The sequence below is a fragment of the Chrysemys picta genome, chromosome 22, assembly GCF_011386835.1.
Source record: "Chrysemys picta bellii isolate R12L10 chromosome 22, ASM1138683v2, whole genome shotgun sequence".
Lineage (NCBI taxonomy): Eukaryota > Metazoa > Chordata > Testudines > Emydidae > Chrysemys > Chrysemys picta.
In genome coordinates, this window is record NC_088812.1 from 15524928 (window position 1) to 15544837 (window position 19910).

A 19910-nucleotide genomic window follows, 5' to 3' on the forward strand; every position below is an offset into this window, starting at 1 on the left:
AACTTCACTCAACAATTTTGTTCATAAGATCTCTTGGTATGGTATTGCACAACCGTTCCCCAACTACTATCAGAGCACAGATATCACAGCCTTGTCCAATAAAGACAAATATGCCAGCAAATATCCAAGTGCATTGAGGTGAAAAGGCATCTTAAGCCTTTAAAGAAGCAAGGACCCTGGCTTCCCACACACACTTCAATTCTCCTTAGTAGGAACTTCTACTCCTCTTAATTACGGTGCACTTAATTGGAATGTCTATATTTCAGGGAAATCTCTCAAGGAACCAATTTAGCTTGTTTAGGTCTCCATAAAGCTTCATAATCCTAAATAATAATGACCGTGGACAGGAGCGGCGCCAGGGTTTTTGGCGCCCTAGGTGGGGGTCCTTCTGCGCTCCCGGTCGTTGTCGGCAATTCTGCAGCGGGGGGGTCCTTCCGCGCTCTGGGTCTTCGGCGGTAATTCTGCAGCGGGTCCCGGAGCGAGTGAAGGACCCGCCGCAGAATTGCCGCCGAAGACCCGGAGCGTGGAAGGACCCCCCCGCCGCCGAATTGCCGCCAAGGGCGGCAAAATGCCGCCTCCCCAAATCCTGGTGCCCTAGGCGACCACCTAGGTTGCCTGAATGGAAGCGCTGGCCCTGACCGTGGATATGCCAGGAGGGAATTGTCATACATTCTGCTTAATGGCTTTCTCCAGTTCGGCTAGTTTTGCCCAGGCATCTTTAAAAGATAGTTTGCATTTTGCATCAATTATATTTAAAAGGGGGATGATAAGAGGCACTGATATTATGCTTATTTTTCAGAGGAGCCAGATGAAGGACAGAGAGTTTGCAACTTGTTCAAGATCTCGCAGCCAGAGCTGGGGAACAAACCCTAGATCACCTGACTCCAAGCCGCATGTGTAATTCACTGAGTCCTGCTGCCAGCCAATAACTGGTATTTAACTAGGTTTTAAATAAGTGGGAAATTCTGAGTTCCTGGGTTTTCGTTAAGGGCCGAATCTTGGAGTTTGGGCCGTGATTTTAAGTCGCAACAGAATTTGGCCCTCCATTGCCAAACAAAGAAGAAATACGACTGAGAAACAGGGAGTATTATTTCAGTTCTTGCCCTTTAATTCAGGCCAGCATGTTATTTCCTTTTAATTTGGGGGATTAAATATACCTCTTTAAATGGTGTCTTCTCTTAGGCCTGGTCTACACTAGCTGAAGTCGATGTACTTAGATCTACCCACTGCGGTGTCTTCACTGTGGTGAGTCGATGCTGCCGCTCCCCCGTCTCTCACCGGTGGAGAACAGGAGTCAACGGGAGAGCGCTCGGGGGTCGATTTATCGCGTCTAGACTAGATGCGATAAATCAACTCCTGCTGGATTGATCGCTGCCCGCCGATCCGGCGGGTAGTATAAACATACCCTTAGGCCCTGATTCTGCAAAACACTTAAAAACATGCTTAGCTTTAAGCATATGCTTAAGCCCTATTGAGGGACTTAAGTGTATATTTAAGTGTTTGAATGAATCAGGGCCTTAACCAGGACAGTCCCCATAACCCGCATAATCTGCTAGGATGTCCCTGATGTAAAATCATTTTTTAATAGGGGCTTGATGCGCGAATTTCTGGGTGAAATTCTTTGGCCTGCATTACGCCTAGGTGACCAGAATGCTCCCTTTGAGTTTTAAAATCTTGGATTCTATGAACATCTCACAGAGTCTCCATCAGGGGACTCTCTTCTTCCTTTGCAAGAGGCTGAACTTGGTGTTTTAATAGGTCTTTTCCATTTCTAATTACTATGAAGTTAGTGAATTACATTTTTACTAACCCCTCCAGCTACTGTAGCTACACGATAGGGTGAACCATAAAATCTGTTTGCACGAGGCAACTAGATTTATATCCCTGTGTTTCTCATTGCATAAAATCTGTAAAGATGATACTATTTTGAAAACTGAAGCAATGAAGCTGAGATGTTGACAGACTCTGCAAAGCCACAGTGTAAAACTCTAGACAGATATTTTCTCCAGCTGATTGAAAATATCAGCCTCTTCTATTCCAAGCATCTAAGGGATTTTGGTGACTGGTTCCCACTAGTTTAAATGGGAACCGAACCCCCCAAATCCCCTTGTAAAATCTCCACCAGAATATTTAAGTCAATGACGTAAGTTTACGTGGCTCATTGACATTAATCCTGAATGTTGGTTATCGACATTCGATGCATTGGAATGAAAATTCCATTGCCTAACTGGGCGGCCTTCTTGTGGGAATGTGATTAGTCAACAGAACTGTTTGTGTTATTTGATTTGCAAAAAGGATTCCTATTTCTCTATTTGCAACGTGTTCAAAAATGCAGTGGTTGAAAAATCGGTAAGAGACTAAGCGGAGTTATTTCTACCAACAGCTAGGTCATCTCGATATACAGATAACGTTTTCTGGCTAAAATGTACTTTAAACTCTGAGATATAAATTTAGCTCCAGTAGCATACTAGCTTGTCTTTGCAATGTGGCCTGGTAGATAGCACCCTGAACAGAGACTCAGGGGACCTCCGTTCTATTTCTGGCCCACTGTGTGACTTTTGGCAACTATCTTTGCCTTCCTGTGCCTCAGTTTCCTCATCTGAAAAACAGGGATGGTGATCCTGACCGCCTTTGTATAGTGCTTTGAGGCCTACTGATGAAAAAGCACTGCATAAGGACTAGGTGTTGTTATTATCTTACTGAGATAATTATTTTTGACACAAGGTCCCTTTTCCCATTCTGTAAAAATAATTATTAAAACCAGAGTTAAATATTCCAAGGGAGTCAAGCTTTTGGAATTTGGCAATTAACAGCACATGGGCCTCCTTTCTCTTGTACTGCGTGTGTCAGTCAGTTTTCTCACTGAGTAGGTTTCTCATTTCATTTTGTGCCCTCCCCAAATTATAAAATAAGTTTCCCACTGCCAGTTCCTCCCATTCATCCCCAGCTGCTCTTCCAACGTGTATTGGCTGACACTTATTTCTGTCTCAGGGCTAGATCATGTCCCTCCCTGTGGAAAAACCCATGGGAGAAGGAAACGTCTGTTGGAGACTCTTCATATTCTTCTCCTCAAACAAAGGCGAGGGATTCAGGCTCACAGAGGGTAGAATTAGGGTTGGTCAAAAATTTCAAAATGGCTCAGCGTCAGGGAAAGATTGCAGTGCCTCATGGGAGATATAGTCCGGCCAGCGAGCAGGGCCCATATAGGAGAAAGGGGGCATGAGTGCTTTGGAACCACAACTCCCATGAGGCACTACAGTGGCTCTAGTGGACATAGAGATTAATGTTGACCTGACTGGAAACTAAATGTTTTGATTGAAAAATGTTGAACGGAAATGTTTTTGAATTGAAATGCTTTCGGAACTTTTAGTTCCATGAAACATTCCTACATTTGGACTATTGGGGCATGAGAACAAATGTGGAAATGGCAGAATCTCCCGCAGGATGGTAATTCTCTTTGTCTGACCATTCTCGTTGACAGAGGACGAGCACAAGACCTTGAAAGGAATTTAAATCGCACGTGGGCCTTTTGCTGGGCCTTTGCTCATGGGTGAATGTCAATCAGATAGAGCAGGGTGCACATGCCTCCCTGATTCTTCACCCAAAGTTGCAAACCACTGGAGAATAAACATTTTTGAATCTGATTCACTAAAAAAAAAATAACCAAAACGTGGAGCATGGCCATGCTGAGTTGAAATTCACCAGGAAAACAGTCGGTTATTTTCATTCCCCTGCAATTAGTTTCCGATTGTGCTGTGGTATGCCCGGGTGCCTCTGTCACAGGGCGTTTTCTCAGACCGCGTGGCATTGTGCGCACCGCGGGCGAGATCTTCGAAAGAGCTCAGGGCTAAAATTTCAAGGGCTCAGCACCAACAGGGCCAGATTTGCAAAAGAGCTGAGCACCCAGAAGGTCTATGGTGACACTGATGGAGAGATTTTAAAAGCTCTTTTGAAAATCTGGCCTTAAGTTTTTTCAGACCTGTGAGAACCAATTGGGGGTGGGGGAGAGGGCAAAGCTGCATTGGCAGAAGGTGAAATGAAGACAAAGATTAAATATCTTTATCACCCTGACACCTCACCCTTTGCTGGCAAATCAAGCCTTTCCGCTTCAAACTACTTAATACCCAATGAGAGGAATCCTGAACAAACTGAAGTCAGTAGCAAAATTCCCTTGACTTCAATGGGGTCAAGATTTTACCCAACATCTGGACGGATTTGGAGATCACTTGAGGTAGCGCCAGTGCTGATAGAGATTTGTACCTTAGCTAAACCAAGCAAAGCCTTCCAGGGCTCAAAATCTTGGGAGGCAGGCCAGTCCTCGCCCACAGACAACCTGCCAACCTTAAGCATATTCTCACCAGCAACCACGCACCGCACCATAACAACTCTAACTCAGGAACCAACCCATGCAACAAACCTCGATGCCAACTCTGCCCGCATATCTACACCAGCAACACCATCACAGGACCTAACCAGATCAGCTACAACATCACCGGCTCATTCACCTGCACGTCCACCAATGTTATATATGCCATCATATGCCAGCAATGCCCCTCTGCTATGTACATTGGCCAAACTGGACAGTCACTATGCAAGAGGATAAATGGACACAAGTCAGATATCAGGAATGGCAATATACAAAAACCTGTAGGAGAACACTTCAACCTCCCTGGCCACACAATAGCAGATGTAAAAATAGCCATCTTACAGCAAAAAAACTTCAGGACCAGACTCCAAAGAGAAACGGCTGAGCTCCAGTTCATTTGCAAATTTGACACCATCAGCTCAGGATTAAACAAAGACTGTGAATGGCTATCCAACTACAGAAGCAGTTTCTCCTCCCTTGGTGTTCACACCTCAACTGCTAGCAGAGCACCTCACCCTCCCTGATTGAACTAACCTCGTTATCTCCACACTGATTTATACCTGCCTCTGGAGTTTCCATTACTTGCATCTGAAGAAGTGAGGTTCTTACCCACGAAAGCTTATGCTCCCAATACTTCTGTTAGTCTCAAAGGTGCCACAGGACCCTCTGTTGCCTTCCAGGGCTGGGAACTCACTTTCACACCAAAAGAACTCAACGTTCTTTTTCCTATCAAATTCGTAGTATTCCTCCACACCCAACGATTTGAAGGAAATCACCCTCCGTTACATTGACGCTGCTCCACGGGGGGGGTGTCTCCTTTGTTAACCTGCTTCAGGTGGCTTCAAAACCATAGAACACAATGAGTGCCACTAGAGGGCTCCCAAAGTAATTAAAAGGCGACTACTCTGTTGCTATACGCAAAAAATTGGCGTCAATGAAATTTCACAGAGTGTAAACGGAGAGCAAAATTTGGCCCTGATCTATATGTCCCTTGGCAAACTGCCTTACAAATGTGTGTCCATTTCCCTTACACCAGGGGTGGCCAATCTGTGGCTCCGGAGCCATATGCAGCTCTTCAGAAGTTAATATGCGGCTCCGTGTATAGGCACCGACTCCGGGACTGGAGCTACAGGCGCCAACTTTCCAATGTGCCGAGGGGTGCTCACTGCTCAACCCCTGGCCCTGCCACAGGCCCTGCCCCCGCTCCACCCCTCCGCTGAGCCTGCCGTGCCCTCGCTCCTCCCCCCTTGCCCCCAGAGCCTCCTGCATGCCAAGAACCAGCTGATCGGGAGATGCGGGGAGGGAGGGGGAGGTGCTGATCGGCAGGGCTGCCGGTGGGTGGGAGGCTCTGGGAGCGGGGTTGGGGAGCTGATGGGGGGCTGCTGACGTATTACTCTTTGGCAATGTACACTGGTAAATTCTGGCTCCTTCTCAGGCTCAGGTTGGCCACCCCGGCCTTAAACATTAATTAAAGGTCTGGACAGCAGAATAAATTACATATGCATTTTATTAGACAAACACTGGAAAGTGACTAGAAGCTTCCAACAACATGAGCTCCTGAGCCCAAAGAACTAACAATGGTGCGACACGTTTTATATACAACATAAGGCCGGATAATTTTCAATTCAAAGTCCGTTGGAAATAAAACAGTGGGAATTATGTGCAATGTGAGATAGAGATGTGGCAAATGCAGAACAAGGTGGGGACACCCGTTTGCACACAGAACTCAATACAATTTGGATGAGCTAAAGCAGTGTGTTGTAAATTTCTAGACAAGGAACCATTTGGTCAGCTGAATAATGAAATAACCTGGGTGACATAAATAGGTGCCCAAGGTATGGAGAGAGCGAGCCATGTACATTGTGTCCTGTAATGGGCTCAGATTTTGAAATGTACACTAGATCTGGACAAGAAATAATGATCAGGTGCCCGGTTCTAACATTATTCAGCCAGTGCTTAACATAATGGTTCTCTTGCCATTCTAAAACTGAGTTTTGGCATAACAAATATCCAAATTCATGAGCTACTCCTTGGTATGGAGGAAAAGAAAATACATGGGAAAGGGATGGCGGTTTTATTAGTTGCACTAGGTCTTGTCAAGGCTATGCAATCACCAGAGGTGTTCAGAAAATGGGGAAATCTTTTTATCCAGAAAAATTCAATATTTCACTGGAAGAAAGGTAGCCCCTAAATTGAACGTTTTTGAAGGAAACATTTTGGGGGGAGATTTTGGCATGTTTGGCTGAAAACTTTTGGGTGAAAATTAACAGAAATGTTTGGGTTTGTCAAAAACATCCATCTTTTCAGCTTTCAGTTTTCCAATGAAAAATTCAAAGTTTTTGAGGAAAGCACACACATTCTGCTGTGTAGAGAAATATGTACTTTCTCTTCTTGGTGGACAGAGGTTATAGGTTTCTACGTGAAAGATAATAGATAGCAAGTTTGAAGAAAGAACCGATTCAAGGCAATGTTTGGAAAACTCAGATATACGCCAACATGTTTTAAGCTTGGTTTCTAAAGAGAAGATTAGAAAATGTTGCCCTTATTCAATATGGTGGTCCCATTCGTAGGTCAGTAATGTGTCAGCATCAGGAAACCAGGGAGATATTTCAATCGGGGTGCGAGGACTTTGAATTCTGAGCTTTAGCTTTTGTAGCTTCGTTTGGTGGAAGAGGTAGTTGAGACGAATTTCACGCTAGAGCCGCTTCCGCCTCCGAGGCTCAACCCGCCGATGCCTCTTCCGCTCCCAGAGCTGAAGTTGCTTCCTCCAACACAGAGCCCACCTCCCATGCCGAGACCGCTTCCACCTCCAACACAGACACCGCTTCCACCTCCCATGCCGAGACCGCTTCCACCTCCAATGCAGACACCGCTTCCACTTCCCATGCCGAGACCGCTTCTGCTTCCATACCCACCTCCAACAGTTGAGGAGACCACAGCTGCAAAAAGAAAGCACCGTGTGTTTAGATCTCATTGGATGGTGGCCACTGAGTGGCAAATGGAGACTAAAGCAAGGCAGTTTATACTATATACTTATTTAAGTGACTTACAAATATTCACTGCACCAACACCTTCTCCACACAGCCTGTTAGGGAAGAGAAGAGAGGAAAGTAAGAATTCAAGTGATGTCCATTGGCAGGAGCTGGTTGAAAAAAGCAGAAACTTTTCCATGAATTTTTTCATCGAGCACTTGAAATTTTGTGCGGAAAACAGACACTTTCCAGGAAAATGTTCAGCTAGCCAGAAACCCCAGTTTTCCAACTAAAAAAAAAGTTTTGACAGAAGCCTTTTGACCAGCCTTCAGGGTTTTTTTTTTTTTTTTTGGACATTTCAAAAAATCAAAACCTCTCGACACACTGGCTGACAAACAGAAAAATACTTTCAAAAAATATTTTTTAAAAATTGCTAATATATTTCATCCAAATGTCAAAACTTTTTAACCAGGTGTTTCATTAACATTTCAGTTGATTCCAGCATAAAGAGAAGTTGCTTCAGGGGGGAGTTTTCAGAAATGCTGAGCACCTGCAGTTCCCATTGACCTCATTAAAATCCAGACATGAATGTGCTGCATTTCACCCACCTGCTCTCCTCTCCTTCCAGCAGCTTCCTGTAGGTGGCGATCTCGATATCCAGGGCCAGCTTGACGTTCATCAGCTCCTGGTACTCCCGCAGCTGACGCGCCAAATCTCCCTTGGCCTTCTGCAGAGCTTCCTCCAGCTCAGTCAGTTTACCCTGGGCATCCTTGAGGGCCAGTTCGCCGCGCTCCTCGGCCTCGGCAATGGCCGCTTGCAGGTTGGCGCACTGTGGAAGAGAAGAACATCGATCTCAACTTCCATAGGAAACATCCAACCGTTCTGCCTTCCTAGTACGCAATTGCCTGATCCGGCCTGGGTGCAGATCACGCTGGAATAATCTATGAGCATCTCATCTCGTCCCATCAACTTTTCTACAGTTTGGAACAGATCATCAGCTGGTGTAGATCTTCCAAGCTCCATTAAGTTTAACAGAACGTGGCTGATTGACACCACTGAAAATTTGGCTCTCTGTGTTTCAGTCTAATACGTTTGCAATCATTTCCAGGGGCTGCAATGGGGGAAACATTCGCGAGAGTATCACGCAGTTTAACCCTTTGAAGTCCAGATTGCCAGCTGGCGTAAAGTGCATTGACTTCCTTGACGCTGAGGTTCTGGCCCTATATTATTTATTCATTTTATGTATAAGTAGAAAAATCTGGTCAAATCCTAGTGGCATTTTTACTTTGAGACCAAAGGGGCCAAATTCCGTTCTGGTGCAGCAGAAATCAAGGAGGTTGCATTTGCATCCATCTTGGGCTAAGGCTTGGAACTGCAATAATGAAGCACCCGCCCACAAAATCCCCTCCTGTGTTTTCCGCAGCGCCCTACCTGTCTTTTCACATTGTCAATTTCATTCCGCAGTCTCTGGACGATTCGGGTCAGCTCTGAGATCTCATGTTTGGTGTTGCGGAGGTCATCCCCGTGTCTGCCAGCGGTAACCTGCAGCTCTTCGTACTGCCGGACACAAAGAGACACACAAATCACGTTAAAGTCCATCCTCTTTGGGGCAGGTGTTGCGTGTTATTATGTGTGTGTGGTGTCTAGCACAATTGGTCACCACCTAATCCCTGATTGGTACCTCTGACTGCTCAGTGACACAAATCAGGAAGCACAATAATACTGACATACAACCGAACGTGCAGCGAATTGGAACTCAACCCTCTGTTGGTGTGTGGTGACTCACCTTAGTTTGGTACCAAGATTCAGCCTCAGCTCGGCTCCTGTTAGCGATCTCCTCGTACTGCGCTTTGACTTCAGCAATGATGCCGTCCAAGTCCAGGTCTCGGTTGTTGTCCATAGACAGAACGACGGAGGTGTTGGAGACCTGCGTCTGCATCTGAGCCAGTTCCTGCAATTCATGCCAATATTCGGGTGAACTGTGAGTCAAAGAGACTTTTCCTCATTGGTAGACAACTGAACTTTTCATTGTGTACCATACGCAGAGGCAACGGCCTAAGGTAAGAGGCTGTCACTCCAACAACTATCAGGAACGGTCAAGACAGTCCATGTCATTGCAAAAAAAGCTTCAGAATTTTGGACGTCACTGGGAAAACTAATTTGAAACCCGCTGAAAGAGACCTCGGGCTGCTAGCACTTACCTCTTCGTACAGGGCTCTCAGGAAATTGATCTCATCAGTCAGGGAGTCCACCTTGGCAACCAGCTCCACCTTGTTCATGTAGGCACTGTCCACATCCTGAAAGACAGTAATGGATTGAAATGAGCGAAGCACTTTCCTTACCAGGCCAGCAACATGATTAGCTCCAAACTCATTTTCTAGAGGAGAATAAATGTAAAGGATTTTCTAATGGCTGTTAATAGTGTTGTGGCTGAAGGGCTGATCTGAGAGGTCTTGTGATTAAAACATTCGACTGATGCTCTGAAGAGCTAGGCTCAATTCCAGGTGTGCCACAGATTCCCTATGTAAAGTTGGACAAGCCCCTTAGATCTGCCTGTGGTGCAGTTCCACAGGGCTAATAATCCTCCCTTTCTCCCACCCTTTGTCTGTCTTCTCTATCGCAAGCTCTTTGGGGCAAGGTCTGCCTCTCACTCTGTGTCTGTACAGCGCCTTGCACCACGGTGCCCGGATCTCTAGGTGTTGCTGAAAGACAAACAATAATAAGGCTTGCATTATACAAACAACACTCACCTTCTTGAGGGTCACAAAGTCATTCTCAGCAGTTGTGCGCTTGTTGATTTCATCTTCGTACCTAATGGAACGGGGCAGAGGGAACGTTTGTGTAGGCAAGTAACCGACCAAGATAATTGCAGCCTGTTAGAATAAACTTCTCTGAGAGCATTTTGTGTGCGTGCTAATCTCAGCTGTCACCAGGATCTGAATTTTAGTTTTCAGGATAACTCAGGCAATGATCCGTGTGTCTACGCTAAACCAGTTAAAACATGCAAACTGATGTCTAGAGAAAAGTACTCCAGATCAGTGGCTCTCAACCTTTCCAGACGACTGTCCCCCTTTCAGGAGTCTGATTTGTCTTGCGTACCCCCAAGTTGCACCTCACTTAAAAACCACTTGCTTACAAAACCAGACATTAAAATACAAAGGTGTCCCAGCAATGAAAAATTGATGACTTTCTCATTTTTCCCCATATAATTATACAACAAATCAACTGGAGTATAAATATTGTACTTACATTTCAGCATATAGTATATAGAGCAGTATATACAAGTCATTGTCTGTATGAAATTTTAGTTTGTTCTGACTTCGCTAATGCTTTTTATGTAGCCTGGGGTAAAACTAGGCACATATCTAGATGAATACCCCCTGGAGTACATGTACCCCTGGTTGAGAACTACTGCTCTAGATAAAACCTTCGGTTCTTTTTCTCTCTTCCTGGCAGTCAATCATTCTCACTGCCTCTTCCCTTACAGTTTAAGGATGCAGTCTCCCAAAGTCTAATGCCCGTGAATTAATTTACTCAGAGCAATAAATGCATTCATAATTCTTTGTCGATTCTGCACCTAACGTGTCATCTGCAAAATACTGTTATACCTGGACCTCTTGTCCCTTCACTCTATAGAGAGATTTTTAACTGTCCAATTAACCATGGGAAAGTGATATAATCCATATAGTATAAGATAAAACAACGAGGAGTCCATGTGGCACCTTAGAGACTAAAATTTATTTGGGCATAAGCTTTCGTGGGCTAAAACCCACTTCATCAGATGCATGGAGTGGAAAAACTTATACCCAGATACATTTGTTAGTCTCTAAGGTGCCACAAAGACTCCTCGTTGTTTTTGCTGATACAGACTAACACGGCTACCCCTCTGAAAACTGTCACATTATAAGATGTATCTCTCTAGCAAACTTGCAATTGGTGATTTGTTAGTCTTGTCCCTTCCTTATCAGACTGATATTACAGGGCGGATGTACAATATATTTTTTTATTTAAACACCCCTGATACTGTGGTGATGGGGAGCAGCTAGAGAAATGGACCTACCTGTTCTTGAAATCTTCCACCACGTTTTGCATGTTGTTCACCTCCCCTTCAAGTCTTCCTCTCTCATTCATCAGGTTGTTCAGCTGTCTCCTGAGATTACCGATGTAATTTTCAAAGAAGGGCTCAATGTTGTTTTTCACGGTTTTTTGGCCCTGTTCCTGCAGCAGGCTCCATTTGGTTTCCAGCACCCTATTTTGCTGCTCGAGGAATCGGACCTGAAAAGCACAAGGATCCAGAAGATGCTAAAATGGTTCCATAAAAGTCCATAAAAGTATTAAAATAATATGGGTCATCCAGGTTAACTCCCATGCATGTTTAGGGTCCAATCCTGCCAGGTACTGAGCACTTCCTGAGAGATGCTGAGTGCCCTCCGCTCTCGCTGAGCTCCTACAAACTAGTGGGCAAGACTGCCAAGGAAGATAGTCAGGGCCAGATCGTCAGCTGGTGTAAATGGGTGTAGCAAATTTGACTTCAAGGATCTTGCCCATATTGCAATCTAATCAGAAGCTGATTCCCCTGTTCCTTATACCATATTCCTCCCCACTGAACAATCAGGACAAGATAGCTATGAAATCTTATATCCTCCCCATGTACACCTGTGCAAAGTGGTTTTCAAATTATACCAGGACAGATTGGTTGCATTTTGCACACATTTTGCATAGGTGCAAATGATGACATGTGGGACAAGGCAGGAAAAATTTAATCCCTTAAGTGGAAAATAAATCTAAAATATTTATTACTGGGCTGAGTACAAAAAAGTCCACAAGACAGTGTAACATTTGCTTTGACCACAAATGCATGCGGATTGGTCAACAAGAACGTCAAGGTTTTTGTTATGCTCCTGTTTCTGCTTGTTCTGGCAAATCTGATGCAACCAACAAAGAGATGAACAGGATGCTGCCAGGTAGGTAAGTCCTCAAAATACCTTGACTTTAAAAGAACCACCTACATGTAATCGCATTGTTTCAGTGTTACCTTTCCAACTTAACAAGAAAATTCAAGTCTGGAGGTCTGGTTTCCTGATAGCTTAAATGGGCAGGGCTCCATTGACTGGGCATTTGACAGTTCATTGATTCATAACACAAGATGATAGTCAGTACCAGCCTTTACAGGCCAGATGCTGATGTCAACTGTAGTGGACTGATAGATCTGCCCCAAATGAGTGGGGTTATGCCAGATTCGCCCCCCGGCTCTGTTTGTGGATCAACAGACAATGCTGATAAGGAAATGCAATTGTTTTTCCTCCCCACCGAACAATCTATGAAATCTTATATCTCACCTTGTCAATGAAGGAGGCGAATTGGTTGTTGAGGGTCTTGATTTGCTCCTTCTCCTCTTTACGCACCCTCTGGATGGTGGGGTCGATTTCCAAGTTGAGAGGTGTTAGAAGGCTCTGGTTGATGGTCACTTCCTGGATCCCACCAGGTGGGCAAACAGGGAACCCAGGGCCAACTCTTCCGCCACCAAACCCGGGGCCAGCTAACCCATAGCCAGCGCCTGCTCCGCCACCGAAACCGAATCCGCAGCCAACGCCACCAGCAAAACCAACTGGGCCTGGAGCGCCACACAGAAAGCCACCACTGCTTCCAGCCATGGAGATCCTTTTAGATCCGCCTAGGTTGTAGAGGCTTCTGCTGCCAAAGCAACTGCCACCGCCAACAACCCTTCCAGCGCCAGCGCCGGCACCGCAACCTCCGGCCCGGGATACAGAACGTGAGCTGTAGCTGGTGCGGCAGCTGTTTGGGATGATGGCAGAAGAGGCACTGAAGCCCTGTTTTCCGCTCTGGAACCTTATAGTGGATTGGCGAGACATTGTAGCTGGTCTGGGGAAAATGGAAGTAATGGAAGGAAGGAAGGAGTGAGGTTTCTGGCGAACAGAGCAGAACACAGAAGAGAAGGATGAACCTCTGTTCTTCAAGGGCTGAGGCTACCTCTTTTATTTGCTTCGGGAACTGGGATTGGCTTCATGATGTGAATTATCTCCCTGATTAATTGGGCTTGGTATGCCCTGCAGCGTTCTGAATAGTGAGGTCACTCCACGCCCCGTCTAATGAAATAGTTGCATTTCTGAGCAACATTCCTGTCGTTTGGAAATAACTGTCGCCTTTTGGCCTCTGCGTAGGCAACCAGAAAGGCAGTGTCAAAGAGTTCACCGCGTGTGCTAGTCATTTGGGGCCCAGAGAACAAACTCCTGACATGTCTCGCTAGGACACTGCTTGTTCAGCCCTTATGCTTTGCCATTTCCAAACCTAGTCCCTGCCCGCCCGTCTCTACCTGTATTATTCAAGGCACAAAGCTAGCATTTTATGAGAGAGATTTATAAGATTTAAACGTATTTATAAGATAAATACTATGGTCAATATGCAAAATGGGTTTCCCCCAGTCACTGCAGCAGAGACAGAGAATAAAACGTTCTGTTCTAGATGTTTTACCCCTTTCGTTTTCCATGAGACTTACATATAGCACCGTGGAACTAGATTTTCAAAAGAGCTCGGTTCCCACGGAGGGCCTAAATTAGAGGTGGGCAAACTACGGCCCGCGGGCCACATCCGGCCCTCCAGCCGGTTTCATCTGGCCCTCAAGTTCCAGCTGGGGAGTGGGGTCTGGGGCTTGCCCTGCACCCGCGCTCCAGCCGGGGAGCGGGGTCAGAGGCCGTTCCATGTGCGCGTGCCGAGGCTCCTGGAAGCAGCAGTATGTCCCCCCTCCGGCTCCTACATTTAGGAGCAGCCAGGGGGCTCCGTGCGCTGCCCCCACCCCAAGCGCCACCCCCGTAGCTCTCATTGGTTGGGAGCTGCGGCGAATGGGAGCTGCAGGGGCGACGCCTGCGGACAGGGCAGCCCACAGAGCCGGAGAAGGGACATGCCGCTGCTTCCAGGTGCTGCTTGAGGTAAGCGCTGCCCGGAGCCTGCACCCCTGACCCCTCCTGTGCCCCAACCCCCTGCCCCAGCCTGATCCCTGTCCCACAACCAACCCCCCTGCCCCAGCCTGGAGCCCCCTCCCACACCCCGAACGCCTCATTTCTGGCCCCACCCCAGCCCGCATCCCCAGCCAGAGCCCTCACCCGTCCTGCACCCCAGCCCCAATTTCATGAGTATTCATAGCCCACCCTACAATTTCCATATCCAGATATGGCCCTCGGGCCAAAAGGTTTGCCCACCCCTGGCCTAAATAAAAGCCAGATTTCTAATGCTGAGCTCTTTTGAAAATGTATCCATATATAAACGCCATAAAACAGAAGGATATGGTGGAAGGGTAGCCGTGGCAGGTAGCGCTGATGGAGAGCTTGTCACCAAAAGGTTTTGTGACCAAAATTTGCTGACTTGTCAAAACTATAATAATGGCTTTTAAAAAAAGTTTCAAAGTGTGGAAATGGCCCTTTTGGACAGTTTGGAAAATAAACATTTTTGGAGGGGGTGGGGGGGTTTCATTTCAAAATTTCACTTAAATTCTCCTAAAAAAAAAGGAGAACAAAATGTCAAAAATCAAAACAAAAAGGTTCAGAATTTTCAGATGAAATGTTTCAATGGACCTGAACGGACTTTTTTTTTTTTTCAGTTTCTGAGTTCACAAAAATTGTTGGGACTTTGACTTTTTTGTTTCGATTTGGGAAGAGAAAATGTTTCAAAATCTAGAAAAATCATATGGGATTGAAAAACCAGCCCGACTGGTAGGTGAATAACATTGGTGCAATGTTCGGAGTGCTAAATCAAGCCACTGAAAAGAAATCAGGGAATTCCAGAAGGTAATGCCACTCCAGCAATGGTAACCCAGCAGTAGAGTATATTTTATAGTATGCGTTCAAAACAAAGACTGATACATTAAGGGGCTCTACGTCTCAATCTTTTCCATAGGGTCACATCACAAGAACTTTCTCCCATATAGCAAAGATTGAACCAGGCGTTCTCTCCTTTTTAGGAGAATGAGAATAATAGGATGGTCACAACCTAGGGAGGTGGTGGAATCTTCATCATTAGAGGTTTTTAAGGCCTGGCTTGACAAAGCCCTGGCTGGGATGATTTAGTTGGGGTTGGTCCTGCTTTGAGCAGGGGGTTGGACTAGATGACCTCCTGAGGTCTCTTCCAACCCTGATATTCTATGATTCTATGATTCTAACCCTTGACACAAATGCTTGTCATCTCTCTGGGAGTCATGACATCCCCCCACCGTCCCAGGTTGTGAGACGCTGCATGATGTTATTTCTCTGATGTGCAAAAAAAAAAAAGGAATTGAAAATATCACACATGCCAGAACCCCAGCTGATGTAAACTGGTGTTGCTCCACTGGCATCAATGGGCCGCACCCCACAACTGGTGCAAATCAGTTTGGCACCTCTGAAATCAGTGGGCCACAACGTCAGCGGGGGTAAATTGGCAGAGCTTCCCTGAAGTCAATGGAGCTACGGCGATTTGCACTAGCTGCCCATCTGGGCACAGAAGTGGAGAAAGGTTGAGATAATGTTGCTGCAACAGCCTTGAATGCCCTGAGTTTTGAGTGACAAGGCAGGTGAGGTAATATATTGCCTCACCCACCTTGCCTCTCTAATATCCTGGGACCCACACGGCTACAACTACACTGCGTTTTGAGTGTCTGATCTCGCAGCTTGGTTACTCCAGTCGGGATATTTTGTCTGTGTTTAGGCTGAGATTTTCACAGCTGCCATTAAAATCAATGGAAACCGGGTGCACCTGTCCCCTAGCTTGCTTTGAAATAGTTCAGTCTTCGTTTCTTTAGAGGGAACAAAGAAGGAGATTGGCAGTTGATGCTGCTTTGACACTCTGCTGGCTCGGTGAAACTTGAGAAACTCTCTTATCCGCTGCTATTCTCACTGCACGGTGCATAGAATCCTAGAATATCAGGGTTGGAAGGGACCTCAGGAGGTATCTAGTCCAACCCCCTGCTCAAAGCAGGACCAATCCCCAACTCAATCATTCCAGCCAGGGCAGAAAAAAAATAAAAAAAAATACATTCTATGGGTGGCATACCCAAGATCACTTATTCACTGAGGCTTTAAAAAACTCCCACACCCGCATCTAGCTCTATGCTGGTTATGTTCTACGTATGTACCTTGTGACCCTTATAACCCATCCTTGTAATCTCCCTGACCCCAGCTGTACATCACCTTCCTTCCTAACTTGGGTAAACTTGATTTTAGACATAAACTTCAACAATGTTATCACCCAGAGACAGCACAGACACTGCTGTCTTGATTTTAGCTAGAAAGCCAAAATAAACCCTGATGGATTTTCCAGAAAAATTTGTAAACTCTTTCAACCAGGCGCTATACACCTAGATGCTTGAACTCCTGAAAGGGGGTTCCAAAGAGGATGAATCTAGACTGTTCTCAGTGGTACCTGATGACAGAACAAGGAGTAATGGTCTCAAGTTGCAGTTGGGGAGGTTTAGGTTGGATATTAGGAAAAACTTTTTCACTAGGAGGGTGGTGAAGCACTGGAATGGGTTACCTAGGGAGGTGGTGGAATCTCTTTCCTTAGAGGTTTTTAAGGTCAAGCTTGACAAAGCCCTGGCTGGGATGATTTAGTTGGGAATTGGTCCTGCTTTGAGCAGGGGGTTGGACTAGATGACCTCCTGAGGTCCCTTCCAACCCTAATCTTCTATGATTCTATGAACTTGCATTGCGTTGACTAAGCACCTTCATCTTCCACTGACTTTAATGGCTTTGTGGTTACTCAGTATTTTACAGGTTTGGGCCATAACTAGCTATGCCTATGTGTTAAGTGCACCTGTATTGCATTGCCACACCTATAAAATTAAGGAAATCATCCGTTGAGTGTGTTTAATAGGCCATTTTCAAATAGTCATATCCCTGTTAAATTAAAACCATTACCTCGCCACCCAATCAAAGACACTAGTCCTTAATTAGGACAAACGCCTTTCCTAATTTTGCCATTCCAACTGTAGCCCGTTTTGCTGTAGCCTTGCCTAAACAGGATATTTTTAATCTCAAAGAACAACTTTTAATTACCATTTTCTGGGATATAGGTGGGGAGTCACCATGCAGCAGAAAGCGAAAAAGGGGGCTTTGTGAAGACAGGGGGGTTGGAACTGAAACTGGTTTGCAATATTATTTATACCGGCTTCTAGAATGCAACCTGCTAATTTTTGGTACTTGTGTGTAGTCAATTGTTACCAATTCTCTTTGGCTCTTTTAATCTAGATTTTCAATGCACATGGCAAGGAGGTTTAGCAATGGCAAACATCTTTCTCGGCTTCTTGTTCCAGGCTCCTCTGCCTGCAAACCACCTGCTTTGCTTTTGGATTCACAGTGGATTCAGCTGGCAAGTTGAAAAATAGGTAATCTGGGTTTTGTCCAGTTTCATGCTGACATTCATGCGGGGGGATGTTTTTAGACAGTATGTGCATTCCAGTTAATTCAAGAAGTATATGATTCATGCCAAATCTGTTTACACAGGCAGAGTGATCTCACAAGCACATACCCCTGGGAAACCTCCAGTCCTATTGTTAACATGTCTAAGTATCTGCAGACTGTAATAATGGGATGGTGAAACGATTAGGGATGAGTGAACACCCTGATCTCCCACTAACTTGCAATGGGGACACACCTGTAGTTCCAGAAAGATTTTGTGTTCTGTACTGATGTGTGTTCATCTTTAAAAACAACAAGGAGTCTGGTGGCACCTTAAAGACTAACAGATTTATTTGGGCATAAGCTTTCGTGGGTAAAAACCTCACTTCTTCAGATGTTCATCTTTGTTTCTCTAAAACCTATTGAGTGAAATATTATTTTTAAAGTAAAATGAAATGCTAAATGTCAATTTTTTTTTATGAGAGACAAGGCGGGTGGGTAATATCTTTTATTGGACCCGTTTCTGTTGGTGGAAGAGCTATACAGTTTTGAGCTATACAGAGCTCTTCTTCAGGTCTTGGGAATGGTAATCAGAGTGTCACAGCTAAATACAAGGTGGAACAGAATGTTGTAATGAGACATAAAACTAGTGTCTCTACTGAGTCCGTGATTTTTGGTGTTTACCAGAATGATGAACAAATGAACATAAGAATGGTCATACTGGATCAGACCAATGGTCCATCTAGCCCAGTATCCTGTCTTCCAACAGTGACCAATGCCAGGAGCTCCAGAGGAAATGAACAGAACAGGGAATCATCAAGTGATCCATCCCGTCGCCCATTCCCAGCCTCTGGCAAACAGAGGCTAGGGACACCATCCCTGCCCATCCTGGCTAACAGCCACTCCATGAACTTATCTAGTTATTTTTTGAACCCTGAATTTCAGCTCCCAGGCTTGTCTTTTGAAGGTGTTGGGTGGGCTTCCTTTGAGAATGAGGACTGAGAGGTCAGATGTGGAGTGACCGCTTTGTGAAAAGTCATCACCCACCGGTGGCAGGGTGTTTTTGTCTTTTATCATTTTTCTGTGCGAGTTCATTCGAGAGTGTAGCGATTGTCTCGTTCCACCCACATTGTTGTTGGGGCGTTTGATGCACTGGATGAGGTACGTTTTTTGCCTCTATTATACTATAAGCATGGACTTTTAAGTTAAGCAAGGGACAGATTCTGCAACTTTCACTCATGTGCGCAGCCCACCAGGGCCTGATTCTCTTCACATTTACACACCATGTGTTTCCGGGTATGTGAACAAGTGCACCTTTCAGAGGCAGATGCCTGCTTTGATATTGGGTGAATCTGGTTTTAAGATAGGGTCTCCCCTCTCATTCCCCTGGCCTCTTTGTACCAGTCAGTTGCAGTCAGTGGGATTACAGCCATGTAAAACTGGTGTGAGAGGAGAAGCAGGCTCATTGAGTTCCAGGGCGATTGCAGGACATGGGCCTAGAGATATGATTCCCTTAGCCCAGATCCCGAACACAGTCATAGGTCAAAGCACACAACAGAACCTTTAGTGCACTGTAGCAGGGTCCACTACATGGCCAGTTAGTGTGTTGTAGATTGACACCCCAACTTGCTGTGCACTGAGTCTCCATGTAGACAAGCCCTCATATTGGTTAGTTATCTCATAGACTTGCCTTTCCACTAATATCTCAAATGAGTATGTTAGGATAGCAATGCAGGTGGCTCAATCAGGTGTTGCAGCTCTGAGGCCCAGCCCTGCAAACCTTTACTCATCTGAGTAGATTTGTTCATAGTCCCAGAAACCACGAGTAAGGGATAGTCTTATAAGTAAGAGAATGCAGGATCAAGCCCAAAGGATATTTGATTTGCAGACAATATTCTGTGCCTCATTCTCATCTGACTTGCACTTTGGGATCATCTTTTGCACCTGTGCAGATGTAACCCACTGGTGAGCTTGTTACAGATCCCCAGCGGTTAAAGTAACTTAAAGGACTTACCGGTCCGCAGGGCCGGGGTCCTGAAAGGGGGCGTGGCCTCAACCGGAAGGGGCGTGGCCTCATCTGAAGGGGGCAGGGTCTTTAAATCCCCAGGCCCTTTAAATCGCAATTTAAAGGGCCCGGGGCTCCAGCTGCAGTAGCAGCGGCTGGGAACCCCGGGCTCTTTAAATCAC

General features: G+C 45.6%; 1 protein-coding gene across 1 annotated transcript; it reads right to left on the minus strand.

Annotated features, from left to right (window-relative positions):
* Window positions 1-5855: 5855 nt before the first annotated feature.
* On the minus strand, window positions 5856-13340 carry LOC101943376 (keratin, type II cytoskeletal 5-like). The gene is made up of 9 exons (XM_008169518.4): window positions 12678-13340; window positions 11399-11613; window positions 10089-10149; window positions 9540-9635; window positions 9125-9289; window positions 8770-8895; window positions 7947-8167; window positions 7417-7451; window positions 5856-7305 (listed from the first exon to the last, which is right to left on the minus strand). Exons 1-9 carry the CDS (start codon window positions 13209-13211, stop codon window positions 7010-7012), a joined length of 1749 nt encoding a protein of 582 aa, XP_008167740.2. The 5' UTR covers window positions 13212-13340; the 3' UTR covers window positions 5856-7009.
* Between the last annotated feature and the right edge of the window lie 6570 nt (window positions 13341-19910).